Here is a 15,923-nt window from a genome sequence, read left to right as displayed (position 1 = left end):
TATCTCCATAATTATAAGCCTTAGGCAATCTGCCACTGACTTTCTCCTGTGATTATTGAAAATTGTACCTAGGAGATCAAAATGTATTTAAAAAAAAAATAGCCATCTACTCGGAATAAAATCTACCTCATCCGTAGTGAAGCCCAGAACTAGACACAGTAAACTTATGATGAAACAATCCGCACCAAGACTGGCAAAACCACTGCTTTAATTGGAGAGGGCTGAACTCAGAGTGGTAGGATTACTAACCGGTCATTGGCATCTGAGAAAACATCTACACAGCATGGGCACATACAACGATATACCATCTGCAATTATGTAATGAAGAGGAGGAAACAGCCACCCATAACATCTTCGAATGTGAAGCAACAGCTTAATGGAGATTTAACCTAACATATGGACAAAACTTAGGGAAACAAATTGCATCAGCGACAGTCAACGACCTGAATCTATTGCACGGAACTAAGGAACTAGGATGGTACAATAAGCCAGAAGGCTGCAGTGCCTGGAGAGCACAAACTCCGTTTCCTAGTATCCTTATTCCAGTCCAGAGCCATTTGGGACTGCATCAGAGGCCTGTCAGACTTTAGAGATAACAAGAAAGTAACCCTTGCATTCAAGGCAGAGTGGCAAATAAGAGGGCTCAAAATTGGCTAACGAAAGTTCAATGAGGATACCTATTGACTCTGAACCCTTTTGCGGCATACCAAACTGTCAAAAACGTAGATACATCAAGCAATGGAATAAGAAGAAGTCCTCGGTTCTATTAGGTTGTGTTCCAGGACATGCGAAAAAATTCAACATTTAATCATCGCAGAAACACTAAAACTAGGTCGTGCTAGAAATAAAAGAATAGTTGGACTGCGGACTCCAAAGGCATATGTATAGATTTGGAGCAGCATAAAGAAGCTTGTGGATATTGCTCAGAAGAAGAAAAAAACCGAACATGTCCTTTCTTGGTGCGAATGCCTATGCAGGCTGAAATTCCTACTCGGCCCGGGACCTGAATGATACACATGGTAGTCCGTAACAAAGCGTTTGGATTTGTTAAAAAATCCAAAGCTTTGCGATTACATCAAGGCCCATTGTAACCATTACGAACAATAACAAAATTACCTTACCTTGCTTGGGTAATTTTACAAACAGGGCAGAGAAGAAACTACGAGGCTGATAAAATGGCCAAGGAACTGACACTTTAGCGACTGGGTTATTTGGTCGACCTGGTAAGGGTCGAGATTTAGAGCACATGGTGAACGGTGTGAACTTCTGGCTACCATTTAAAATTTTGTTGAAGCAGTGGCGACGACTAGTGGAAACTTTAACCATAGGCAGTCACCACAACACCTATCGGCCCTGAACCATACACAAGTTCTAAAAACGTAGACCCATCAGACAATGGTTAAGAATAAATCCTCGGTTTAATGGGCATGTAACCCAGTACAGAGTCACGCAAGAAGTTCCTCAAAAGATCATTGCAGTAACGACGCGGCAGAACTACTAAACCTGGTGATAGGACTTGTCTGACAGTAGGGCTGCTGATTGGATACTGCAGACTCTGGAGGCATGTTTACTGACTCAGAGCAGCAAAAACCAATCTTTGCAGATATTATTAAAAAGAAGAAGAAACAGCGAAACAAGTGGGAATACATATGCAGGCTGAGATTCTTACTCCTGGGTAAGGAAACGCCTAGAAGGATAGACGCGTGAGCCCTTAACAAAGCTTTGGGATCTCATTAAAAACCATAAGCTAAAGAGTTTCGTATAATAATAAAACTATCGAATAAACCAATATTGCTCATAAGTTGACAGGTATCGTTCAGCGCGACCCAACGGAATCAAAGGCGTTCTATTTAAGAACGTTACCGACCTGACTTTAACGCTGCGGTACAAGTGCTCGGATGTAAGCGTTCCTGTGTTGATGATGATGACAGAGACTCCGAGGGGCAGAAATTCGTTGGCAAGTGCTGTGCTCGCTCCCGCGACTGCATGTCTCGCTGCTGCGTATGCCACGACGCCTGTGCTGTTGTGGCACTCGCCGCTCAATCCGACGGTGACAAGTCTCCCTGAAAAACAAAAACAAAGGGGTTTTGAGGTAATCTTAAATTTTGAGCTCTAAATTGAAATTAAGCGTTTATCTGGGGGTTTATTTAATTAGAACACTTATAGCAGTCGATACGACCTATAGTTTAGTCTTTTCTGGCTATCCTGTTGGCCTAGTATCATTGGTTTTGGTAGTCATCAGTGGTGGATTTCTATGTTAATTTTTTTTGTTTTTGTACGTTCATAAAAAAACATTCTGAAATGCGTCTGACAGTCCAAACCAGCGTTACTATATATATCGGACTATGATGAGCAGAAACGACCAAACTGCATCTGCTATTTTGCCGATTCCTTGAATAGACTGTACTTAATTTCTATTTGATCTAAACATTTTAGTGTAAAGCTGTACAAAAAAATTTTCACCTTACCTTTAGTGACTTTAAGAAGCGGTAGTAGTGACCTGGCGGTTCGCAGGGTGCCGACGACGTTGACTTTAAACATAGATTCCCATTGGTAGCTTTCCTGTGCTTCCAACCGTCCTTTCACCACGGCACCGGCGGTATTCACCACGGCCCACAATCCTGGAAAAAAAAAATCAAAATTGAAGAATCGTAAAAAAAATGTAAAACGTGCCGAGCAAAGTTTCGACATTGCTCTGTCTACAGTTCAACGACTAGGAGTAATCAAACAAAAAAAGAAAATATGTTCAGCGCTTTATTTAGTCGAAGCACTTAAGCCTCACCTGTATTTTATCTTATGTGTATTTGCTAGAGTACATTAATGGGATAAACGGGGTGGAAATAATTTGAAGGTTTTCTCTCCTGACATTCATCCCACTCTTTTTTAATAGGTCCACTCTTCTAAATCTCATATCTATCCTTCTTTCTGCAACACTGTTAAAGTTTTCCAGACTGAGAGTGAATTCCAGAGTGAATAGTGATAGGGGATAGGGATAAAAGAGGCGGCCACAAGGCCTTCTGTACCTCGACCTGCGTAGATCTGTTGTGTTCCTTTGTTTTTTATTCCAAAGGCTTCAAACGTTCCTGCCAGCTTCAGGTTGATAATGAACCTCCATAGCGTTGCCAGCAGCAGAATCTTGCTTGTGGTTTTTCCTGTCCTACATTGACCTTCACAGAAACATAAAATGTGTTCTGCGGTCTCCTCCTCTTCCTGGCACTATCTCCAGTGTTTCTTCGGTCTGTACTCCTATCCGGTGCAAGTGCTTTCTTAAGTGGCAGTGCCCTTTCAGGAGTCCAACCAGAATCTTGCTTAGGTTGCGGTTGCCTTCTAGTAATTCCTTTGTAAGTTTTGCGGATTCTATGAATCTCTTCGCGTACCTCATTCCTGTGGAATGGGTCCACCAAGTTTTGGACTCATTAAGGATCCATTTTAACATGTATCCTCTTTTGTGGCAGGATGCTAAGCTACAGTAAGGTTCAGGACCTGGAGAGACCATGTATGTCCAACATGTAAACCTTTTCGCTGCCTTTATGCCCCGAGCGCCCAAGGACCCATGCCAGGATCAGGTCATTTGTGTCATGCCATCATGCAGTTCCAAACGCTCTTTGCCTTCACCTCGCATGAGGCTAGGGCCTTTAGTGCTTCCTGACTGTCAGAGAAGATGGATATCTTCCTGGAATGTATTCCGAGCCTTTTCATTTCTCTGGCGCAGTTTTTAATCGCTATGATTTCAGACTGGAAAACTGTAGCATATTCCTAGGTTTACCGTCAGTTCGATCTTTGGATTCATCTCTAAGTCTCCAGGTCCCGTGCCTTGCCGGTTTTGGAGCCGTCAGTGTACCAGTAGGAGTTTGCCTTTAGCCGTGTTCTTTTCGCCCATTCTTTCCGTTCTTGGGCTCATTTCATTGTGGCAATGCCGTGATGAACGTTGCATGAATTCGTAAGTTTTGTGAAATTTTTTTGGGCGACAAGGCAAAATCGAAAAGTATTCCAAGATACCCCGCAACGAGCTGATTGTACGCTGGGGACACACCTCGTTGGTTCCTCCTAAGCTATGTTCCCACTGTGTGTGACTTGACGCGCGTATTCAAAGACTTCCCACGTCTCAAAAATGCTTATGTTTGGCGAAATTTGCGCGGCCGTTAGTCACCAATTGCGAAAATCTTTTCAGGACAGTATTCTATTGTTTTTAGATGTTGAAAAATGAATTCAGCTCGGAATAAACCGAGACCACCGATCGTGGAAACGGTCCTCAAGCCGTACTGAAGCGTACTGAGCCACATCGAGCCACCTCAAGCAATAACGAGTCTTTAGGTTCACACGGTGAGAGGTATGGAAAACTTCAGACAAAACAAACGGCGGTTGGCCATCGATCGATCTGTATGTAATTTATTTTATCGGCGGTGCAGCACCACAGACGGTGGTCTGCTAGACCACGAAACTAAGGCTTTTCAGGGTTCTTGAATGAGGTCACATCACTAGGCGTGCGATTTTGGAGAAATGGAAATTCAGTTGTCTCCTCAGAAACTTTCGGCGGCACATTTTCCCGTTCCACCTAATAAATACGACCAATTATTTACATAAATTAACTTATCCAGTCGTTTATAAATTCTGTACCTTGATCTGGATGTATAGCTGACATTTAGCTAACAAAATAGGATCTCTTCGCGTGCCTCATACCTGTGGTATTGTTCCTCCAGGTATTAGACTCATTAAGGATCCATCAGTGAATAATAAAGATCAAACACAAATAATTTTATGCTTGAAGATATTTCCATAATTTTTCTACACAATACGATACTTTCACTTCTTAAAAGTTAGGCGTGAAGACCAGTTCTCTCTACTGACCTATTGACCAGTATTTTTTTTCCAAAGGCATATGAAAGGTGGTGTTGACAAAGTCAATGTCCTAAATCAGCGAGTGTAGACGGACCCAGTAAAGTGAACAATGTCGGTCAGTTCAACAAGTACACGGGAGAAAGAAAACAATAAAATTACATAATTCACACATTGTTGGACTTGCATTATATATTATTTTATAACTTGTTTCCTTTTTCATTGCGAAAAGCTCTGAAACGTTCCAAGGCGTATTGCACATTCGCGTACAAACACACAAAGAATATTAATGAGCAAACGGGCAAAGGTAGAGTTTACTCGTTTTTTTTTTCTATGACGAACCCTTCTATGTTCGAAACCAACAGAAAACATTGTCATATACGACATAGAAAGTATCTTTAAGCCATATTTCTTTCTTAAGTTAAAGGCCAAACATGTGCCAAGGTTCCAGTAATCAATAAACATAAATAAATAAAAAAAACTTTAATAAGTAACGATTGTGTTCAGAAAATAGTGCTTTATACATGTCATTGAACCCGCACGTACACGGTACCCATACCAGAAGAGAAAGAGTGGGCCAAAAGAATGTCTCATCCATCTAAACTGATGGTGCTGGAGTTCTAGGGATGAATGCGAACTGACTTTAAACTTAGGTAAATTTGAAAGTTTTCCAGTCTGAATCATAAGGCTAGGAACATATTTCACGCAGGTTTCCATTTTCTCTGACAGTCAGGCGGCAGGTTTCCATTCTAAACTGTTGGTGCTGGAGTTCTAGGGATGAATGCGAACTGACTTTAAACTAGGTATATTTGATAGTTTTCCAGTTTGAAATCATCAAGCTAGGAACATATTTCACGCAGGTTTCCATTTTCTCTGACAGTCAGGCGGCAGGTTTCCATTCTAAACTGATGGTGCTGGAGTTCTAGGGATGAATGCGAACTGACTTTAAACTAGGTATATTTGATAGTTTTCCAGTTTGAAATCATAAAGCTAGGAACATATTTCACGCAGGTTTCCATTTTCTCTGACAGTCAGGCGGCACTTTAGGCCTTAGCCTTAGTATGGAAGCCCTGACAGAAGTCAGGGACACGATTGGCCCTAGGCTGCCGAGACATAGAGAAAATGAGCAAAATAGACAATATGGTTTTTCTATGCCCCAAACTCTATCACGGTCTAGCATCTTGCCAGATCCAAAAATAGATTCTTAATGAGTACAAAACCTGGAGGAACAATACCCTAGGCATAAGATGCGCGATGAGATTAATAGAAGTGCCGTCCGCAAGACATACAAAAAAATACTGTAAGAGGTAACCGCAATAGAACCAGGATTCTGGTTAGATTCATGATAGTGCACTACAGCCAAAGAAGGTATATGCAGCAGGTAGGAGTACAACAGAAAAACACTATCATTGATACTGCTAGGAAAAAGAAAAGACCGCAGAACACGTTTTAGGTTTTTATGAAAGTCTTGGTGCCGATTCTTGCAACTATGAGAGGAAAACTGCAAGGAAGATCTCTTACTAAGGTATCTCTGGTAACCAAATATTGTTAAATTATCGGTTTCCGTTTTGTAATTACTAATTTTCGGACACGAGATTTGAATAAATTGAAAGACACGGATGTAAATTGAACTCGTCTTCAGAACTATACCCCAACGCTGTAACCTCCTGGGTCACTGTGATTTCGAACTCAGACGTCATCGAATTTTCTATGTCAACACATAATAATTTTGCATTCTACTTTTATTTTCCGTATTAACCTCTGGCAACGCTGCGGAGGTTGATTGACAACCTGAAACTGGCCAGTGTGTTATAAAACTAAAAGAGCACAATAGAGGTGCAAAAGGCCTTGTTGCCACCTCTTTTTCAGCCCTATCCCCCACATTTCATTGAATTTGTTTTTATTAATATTGAGACACCTTATTACACTGTATCATTGTCACCTAATTTCATAGAAATTAAGATATTAAAACATGTCATAGAATTTTTCTTATGTTTTTGTTGATAGACTGTCTGCACTATTATAAACGCTAATTTAAGATACTATCTGAAAAGTGAAATTTTAATAACAAACAAAACAAATTTGTGTGATGATCACGTACTCATATGAAAATTTGAAAAAGGTTTGGTTTTTCTTTAATTAGAATTTTTAATTTAAGGTTTATTTCGTCCAAATAGCACATGTATTAACGGGATGTATTAACAAATTACTCATTTATGTTATTTGGGTTTTTGTGTTCCTTGTAGACTGTATGCATTATTATAAATGATGATGAAGAAGATTAATGTGTTTGGGATCTGGTTTCTCGTCAGGTAGAGAAAGAAGTAGACTCTGTGATCACTTGCTAAGCTTTCGGCCTTTATAAAGCCATCATCAGGAGAGCATCCTATTTCTCATATTAACGTTACAGACTGACGAAAAAAACCCGACGACACGACTACGAGGTCTCGAAGTACATGAGGTTGGTTAAGTTGAAATTAAGACAAGTTTTTTTCAGTTTTTTCAAGGATAGTGGTCCCCAAAATGCTGTTCTAGTCGATAAAGGAAACGTTTAAATAAAACGTAACTGAACATAATTGAAAGTAAACAAAAAAGACTTTGGTACAAAAGAGCAAAGGGAAAACAAAAACCATTACAAAAATTAAATTAAATGTTTAATTATTCAGAAATCGTGAGATGCGGTCTGGTGTGAAGTAGGTTTCAGAAAAACATTTTCTTTATCGTGCCAACGTTTCGATCTTTATTGAGATCATCTTCAGGGCTCAAAGTGTTTGTCTTCTGTGTAATTGTGCCATTCTTGAGTGTCGGTTGAGAGTGAGTTTAAAATGTTTTAAATTGGCTTGCCATTAATAAAGATATTATTATTCCTACTGAAGGATAGTCGTCTCCCCAAGATGCAGGTCCAATCGACAAAGAAAACGTTACGTTTTATTAAAACGATTTCTTTATCGACTGGACCTGAATTTTGGGGGACCACTATTCCTGAAAAAAAAAAAATGGAAAAACGTCTTAATTTCAGCTTAACCAACCTCATGTACTTCGAGACGTCGTAGTCGATGTGGACGGGGTTTTTTCCTCATTCTGTAATGTTAATATAAGAAAGAGGTTGCTCTGCTGATGATGGTTTTATAAAGGCCGAAAGCTTCGCAAGCAATCACGGAGTCTACTTCTTTCTCTACTTGACCAGAAACCGGATCCAAAGATTAAACCAGATTAAAGATTTATTAATTGAAATGATGAATAATGATACTATCTGAAAAGTGAAATTTTAATAAAATCAAAACAAATTTGTATTGTGTACTTATCACGTATTCATACGAAAATGTTAAAAAGTTAGTTTTTCTTTAATTAGAATTTATAATTTTAGGTTTATTTTGTACAAATAGCACATGTATTAACCGGATGTATTATCAAATTAACTCATCTATGTTATATGGGATTTTGTGCATCTTGTAGACTGTATGAATTATTATATATGATGAATAATGATACTACCTGAAAAGTGAAATTTTAATAAAAACAAAACAAATTCGTATTGTGTACTGATCATGTAATCATAAATTTTTAAAAAAAGTTAGTTTTTTCTTTAATTAGAATTTATAACTTTAGGTTTATTTTGTCCAAAAAGCACATGTATTAACCGGATGTATTATCAAATTAACTCATCTATGTTATTTGAGTTTTTGCGTTCATTGTAGACTCTATGAGTTGTTATATTTGCTAATTTATGAAATTATCTTAAAAGTGAAATTTTAATCTAAAAAATAATTGTAATGTGTGCTGATCACGTACTCATATGAAAATTTGAAAACGTTTTTTTTAAATTAAAATGTGTGATGATTAGTGACCGTTAATCGATAATTATTCAGAAATCGTGAGAATCGGTCTGGTGTGATGTAGGTTTCAGAAAAACATTTTCTTTATCGTGCCAACGTTTCGATCTTTATTGAGATCATCTTCAGGGCTCAAAGTGTTTGTCTTTTGTATAATTGTGCCATCTTGCGTGTCGTGTTGATAGTGCTTACGACACGCAAGAATGGCACAATTACACAGAAGATAAACACTTTGAGCCCTGAAGATGATCTCAATAAAGATCGAAACGTTGGCACGATAAAGAAAATGTTTTTCTGAAACCTACATCTTTTATTAAAATTTTTATTTTTAGGTTTATTTTGTTCAAATAGCATATGTATTAACGGGATGTATTATCAAATTAACTCATCTATGTTATTTGAGTTTTTGCGTTCCTTGTAGTCTCTACGGGTTGTTATATATGCTAATTTATGATACTATCTAAAAAGTGAAATTTTAATTTAAAAAATTATTGTATTGTGTGCTGATCACGTACTCATATGAAAATTTGAAAAACGTTTCTTTTTTTCTTTTATTAGAATTTTTATTTTAGGTTTATTTTGTCCAAGTAGCACACGTATTAACGGGATGTATTATCACATTAACTCATCTATGTTATATGGGATTTTGTGTTTTTTGTAGACTGTATGAATTATTATATATGATGATTTATGATACTACCTGAAAAGTGAAATTTTAATAAAAACAAAACAAAATGTTTTTTAGAACAAGTCTTTTCTTTAAAATGAATTTTTAATTTTAGATTTATTTGTCCAAATAGCACATATATTAACAGGATGTATTATCAAATTAACTCATCTATGTTATTTGAAATTCTTGCGTTCCTTGTAGACTATGCATTATTAAATATGTTCATTTTTGATACTATCTAAAAAGTGAAATTTTAATTAAAAAAATTATTGTGTGCTGATCACGTACTCATATGAAAATTTGAAAAACGTTTCTTTTTTCTTTTATTAAAATTTTTATTTTTAGGTTTATTTTGTCCAAGTAGCACACGTATTAACGGATGTATTATCACATTAACTCATCCATGTTATATGGGATTTTGTGTTTCTTGTAGACTGTATGAATTATTATATATGATGATTTATGATACTACCTGAAAACTGAAATTTTAATAAAAACAAAACAAATTTTTTTTTAGAACAAGTTTTTTCTTTAAAAAGAATTTTTAATTTTAGATTTATTTTGTCCAAAAAGCACATATATTAACAGGATGTATTATCAAATTAACTCATCTATGTTATTTGAAATTCTTGCGTTTCTTGTAGACTATGCATTATTATATATGTTAATTTTTGATGTCTGAAAAGTGAAATTTTAAATTAAAAAAAACAACAACTTTGTATTGGGTGCTGATCCATGAAAATAGTTAAAAGTTGGATTTTTCTTTAATTAGAATTTGCAGTGTTAGGTTTATTTTTGTCCAAATAGCCCATGTATTAACGGGTTTTTGTGTTTCTTGTTGCTAATACTTTAAAGAGTTCTTACGAAGTGCATTTGCTTAATTTTCTTGTTAATTGTTTCCTGTATTCTCTGTTTGCCCACTTTCCGTGCGACGAGATAAAGTGCAATAGGAATGAGGATGTGATTTAGGAGTAAAGTTATTCACTGTGTAGATCGTTTCAATCAAAGACTAGGTTGATCTCCGGCTGTAAAATCCGCCTTGTAACCGTCCATTGTTCCAGGGTATCGCCGGGGATCTGCGCGCCCGCGAGAAGAAGGAAAATTCATTTATTGCCTAACAGGTTTTGTCGGCGAATCAACCGGCTTTAACGAGAGTTCTCTCGGATTATTGTATTGTTTTGACTGATAGTTCTTTTTTCCACAAGGAAAAGGATTAATGAGATCCTTTTGCGAAACGCTGCGGGTTGCGAATGCAGTACTTTTGCCGGATGAAAAAGTTCTTCGGACTCGTAAAACCCATCTGGTCTAGAGAGAATCTCGGTCCAATCAGGTCGGTCTGTCGGAGAAGAGAAACAGGATTCTCCGAGAGGCCCAGACCCGGGCCGATGTTTGACCGACATCCTCATAACGGGTCTTCCACCTATCACAACTTCAACATTCCTCGGCCCATTCGCCACAGAAACAGGAAATGTATTATTGAAAAAAATACACCTAGAACGGTCAGAAAATACGAGGAAGTTAAAACTTTTAAACTGGATCGTTATCGACACGAATATTCCATCTTTGGTGTCCATTCCTAAACAAAACCTTTTAAATTAAAGTTCCAGATTATAGACAAGAAAAAATATAAATAAATACATTTTTCTCGTTGAAAAAACTGACCCCTTTTGAATCGTCGTAAATGTCTCGGCATTTTTTCATTCTCAACGCGCGTCTGGTATGTTTAAACGATGTGCTTGGCAAGAGAGATGACCACAGATAAGCCACGCTACACCAGGCAAGGAACTGTGTAATTTAGAAAGTTTCCCGAGCGAAATGTAAGCCGCTACTTCAAGAAAGTATTTCCATTACGGCCACCAATCGTAATCTTAATCCATTCTGCATGATTTGGCCCGCGAGTCAGTCCAGATCCGTATAATCTCGCTTGTTTGCGGTTGCACACGTTTCGCCTTCTAGCGTCATCATCATCAGAGGTTGTTCGCGTTTTCGAACGTTGAGAAAGTATGACGACATTTGAGTCACAGTAATAATAAACCTAGTCGATTACTTGGAACACGTACCTCTTGTATCAACTGACAATGGGTGGGAACCACCTATCCAATTACTAATTAAATAACTAATCCGTACTAGGTGTATCAAGTCAATAATTCAAGAAGTTGTACTCCTGTCATTTTCGTTTAAAAAAGTGCCTACTTTTCAAAATCTGATTACCAATTCTATTTCACTTTTCAGGTTAGTTCAATCTACCCCAACCTTATTCCATAAAGTCCCTTGTATCCCATTAAATATTTATCCTACTGTAAATTTAATTTCACCAATGGAAAAAGGATAAAAAATACGAGATTAATTTTTTACAATTGTCATCTGATGCAAACACTACTGTAAGTTACATGGAAGATAAATTTTTACAAGTTCTTTTCTCAAATTTATGAATGATTTTCTTGGTTTTGCAAATACTGAAAGATGTAGTGCTTACGTTATGTTGCCTTATGCTGCCCCTACCAATTAGCTTTAAACACATGCACTTAATTTCTCGAAGGGTGATCAGATATCACCAATGTGAAATGAACGTTTGATGCTACAAAAATTAATCATTAATTGATAGTAGTAAAAAATAAGGCAAATAATGCAAAGTAAACAAAAAAGACGCCTTGGCACAAATTGAAGCAAGCTGCAAAGCTTTTAAAATATTTAAAAAAATTATGTTAATTCTATTAAAAATAATGGAAGTAATACAAAGTAAAAAAAAGACGTTGTGCTACTTAATTGAACATAAGGAAAAACAAAAACCATAAACAAATTAAATTGAATGTTCAAAATGGCCACCTGTATGCTCGCCTTCTGGAAGACGAAAACCCTGACATCGTTTTCTGAAAAATTTTACTGTTCTCAATCATTTTGTTTTGTTCTTATGTTCAATTTTGTATCAAACAGGTGTTTTTGTTTATTTTGTATTACTTTCATTATTTTCTAATAATTGTTTTAAAATTAACGATGACTTACGTACGATTTTTTTAAACCGGACGTAACAGAAAAATCAGTTTTTTAAGCAATTAAACGTTCATTGGTGATAAATCTGAGAATTAAAAAATTGGTCATTAAGATTTTGAAATTTCTATTGTAGAAGTAATTGAAAGTAAACAAAAAAGACTCTGGTACAAAATTGAACATAAGGAAAAACAAAAACCATTACAAAAATTAAATTAAATTTTTAAAATGTTTTAAATTAGCTTGCCATTAATAAAGTTATTATTATTCTTACTAAAGTTTCCAACATTTCATGAAAAATGAAAGTCATAGCAACGTTTTCTGACAGATTTTCGGCTTTTAATTTAATTACTTAATCTTTTTATGTAAGGTTTTTGTTGAAATGAAAAAAGTTAGTGTCACGAGCGGGATACGAACCCACGACCTTCGGCTCAATACGCCTCTGCGATCCGTGTGGATTTAGCCAAAGGTCGTGAGTTCGAATCCCGCTCGTGGCACTAACTTTTTTCATTTCAACCAACACCTTACATAAAAAGATTAAGTAATTGAAAGGAGTAATTTGGTCAATAGACCAGCAAATATAATTTTATAATTTAATTTGTTAAAAATTTGCTTCTTGCTTTTTTGCTTTGCACCAAAGGGCCATTTTTGTTTACTTTGTATTATTTAACTTTATTTTTAATATAAGTTTTAAATTAATGATGACTTTACGATTAATTTATTTGCAATTAACCGTTAATTTCACATTGGTGAAAAGTGATAACTGGCCTTTGAAAAATTAATTACAGGTGTTTAGCACTCATTATTGGGGACAAACCTAGAAAATCTCACTTAAACTTTAGACAAGAACTTTATAAACTCATAAAAGCTTATGTTGTAAGTTATTTCGTATTTTATTTACATAAGATTAAAATAAAAACATAATTGAATCTCATATTTAATGCTCGTTCGTTGGCGAAATCTAATTTACCGACGGAATTAATCCCCCCATAACATTTCATGGAATATGGGGGGATTAATGTATAAAATTGTGGTAGGTTGTAGTAACTCGAATACAATTGAGAATTATTGTTTACAAGTTCTTGTCTAAAGTTTAGGTGAGATTTTCTAGGTTCATCCCATCATCCATCAGGTTATAAACTCATCTAATTAAGTTCGCAAAGGTCAGTTATCAGTTAGTTATCACCAATAACTTAGCCATAATGTCATAATTAGTTTTGAAATTTCTATTGAAAAATAAAGCAAATAATACAGAGTAAACAAAATAGTCTCTTGGGTCTTAGTTTAATATTTTTTTTTTAAGCGATCAAACTTTAATTTTATATTGTTGACTGATATGGCACCCGGGACTGTTTTAGCTCAAGTGCATCCTACCATCTATCTATTACCTTATTCTAAGATCCTATCTTACAGATCGTCACTATTAAACATTACAACACTTCAACAACTCCTATATCCTATTCCAGCAGGTATCCCGCAGGGCAGCGTCTTCGCTCCAATGCTTTACTCCTTGTACACTATTCACACATCCGAACACAGCCACCTTTAACTTTGCTGACGATACACAATCCTTTCCTCTGAAGAAGATCCCGTCACAGCATTCCTTATTCTCTAAAATCACTTGCGAATCCTCGAACACTGGTTCCGTCAGTGTAGAATCGAAGTCAACGAAACTAAATAGTATTTGAATTAAATAAGAAAACAGACCCACCACTCTCAATAATGTTCCCATCTGTATAGCGAACCATGTGCGATACCTCGGATTCTTTCTGGACAAACAACTAACATGGAACTTTCAAACACGTATTAAACGAACTATCTGTAAATTACGATTTATCATGCTAAAACGACAAGTAGACAGACGATCTAAACTTAGTGCCAAAAAAAGACGACTGTACGACATGGTGGCTCCTATTTGGGCATACGGACTCAAACTCTACGGGACTGCAAAGCGATATAGCCTGAATCGAATCAAATCCCTTCAAAATCTTCAGGACAGTTGTCAACATACCGTGTTCTTCAGGGCTCGTTATTCGGCCGGACTCTGTTATTTATTTTTCTAAACGCTTTGCCAAATCTCAAGTTCTGTCAACTAACGCTATAACTCATTTTAAATTATTATTTAATAAGGAAGGCGAAAGGATAGTGTAGCGGTTTTTCTTCGGTAATGCTTATATATCTTATGAATAAATAATAAATAAATAAAAAATAATATATATTATATGAATTTTTTATTATAATTGTTTATTATTTACAACTACAAATATTGTATTAAAAAATGCTCTCTGATTGTTTGATTTTGTTGAGTCAATTGTAGAGGTTCTCTATTGATGGCACTACTTCACACTCAAACCTCGTCTGTCTTGACTTATTGAGAAGGTCTCGCTTCAGCAGTTTGGAGCATTTTCGTGTAGGGGTGGAAGTGATGACTGTCGCACTTATAGATTATTGTGGATGTTCCGTGACTGATGAAATTTTATATAGATAGTTTTGGTGAAGTGCAAACAAGATGTGTAGGTCGTTATGAATAATATGGTTTTTTAAATACAAAGAAACTTTATATTTGAGGGAACGTTTCCCAATGGATTGGGGACATTAGAAATTGGACCTTCTCATAATTACCTTTTATTGAAATCCTACCAATTGATTGCTGTTTCAGAGTGAGGTCCGAAGTCAAACAGTTACAGGCCGGTGTACCTAAGTATCCTTGGTCCAATCCTATATACCATTTATACTACTGACCTACCAATATATCCTGACAGTGTTATCACCACCTACGCGGACGACACGGCAATCCTATCCTCAAACTCGAATCCTGTTCAAGCTACCTCCAACATTCAAGGGCGCCTTGAGCTTATCGAAGATTGATGTACAAAATGGAGAACAAGACTGAACGAAGAAAAATGCACTGTGTACTTTTACGATGAAAAAGCAGTCTTGCCCTCCATTGTACTTCAACAACAAAGAGATACCATTTTCACTCAAATCAAATCCCTGGGACTATTTCTCGATCAGACTGACTTGGAATCCGCAAACAAGACTTCACAAACAACAACTTAATGCAAGACTTGGAACAACGAAGACATCTAAGACCGAAATCGACTTTGACAATTAAGACAAAGCTAACACTGTACAAGATTTTACTAAGACCAATACGGTCATACAAAGTGGAACTGTGGGGTACTACCAAGCCTTGCAATATCCAGCGCATCCAGTCCTTTCAATTGAAAGTCCTTAGACAAATTGTTAAAGCACTTATTATGTCACTAACGTCACTATCCAAAAGACCTCAACATTCCTTTAGTCAACGAACTGATCCGGTCCGGATTCCGAACCTTTCGAACCATCCTAACCATACTGATCGAGCCCTCTCCCCTCATTCCCATCCTGACAATCCGCCACGTCGCCTCAACCGACCGTGGCCTCGGGACCTCCTTCACACCTAATCATACATATTGACTGCCAGCATTGGATTCCTCCTCAAAGCATGTGTTTTACCGGTACAGTGCTGGCATTAGTGCTAGTGCTGTGTTGTGTGGTACATTTATCATGTATACATATTTGTATAGTATACGGATAGTCCTGGTAGAAGTAAT

General features: G+C 36.6%; 1 protein-coding gene across 1 annotated transcript in view; it reads right to left on the bottom strand.

Moving 5' to 3' along the window:
• Positions 1-15,923, bottom strand: part of LOC106662830 (corticosteroid 11-beta-dehydrogenase isozyme 2) — a 110,668-nt gene that overhangs the window by 2,080 nt on the left and 92,665 nt on the right. The window contains exons 2-3 of the mRNA XM_014387217.2: positions 2,469-2,621; positions 1,868-2,063 (exon numbers count right to left, since the gene is read on the bottom strand). Coding sequence (XP_014242703.1) covers positions 1,868-2,063; positions 2,469-2,621 — 349 coding nt within the window. The remainder of the gene's footprint in view (positions 1-1,867; positions 2,064-2,468; positions 2,622-15,923) is intronic.

This window comes from Cimex lectularius, unplaced genomic scaffold, assembly GCF_000648675.2.
Source record: "Cimex lectularius strain Harlan isolate CLEC.00 unplaced genomic scaffold, Clec_2.1 scaffold45, whole genome shotgun sequence".
Lineage (NCBI taxonomy): Eukaryota > Metazoa > Arthropoda > Insecta > Hemiptera > Cimicidae > Cimex > Cimex lectularius.
This window is presented reverse-complemented; position numbering and strand designations above follow the sequence as displayed.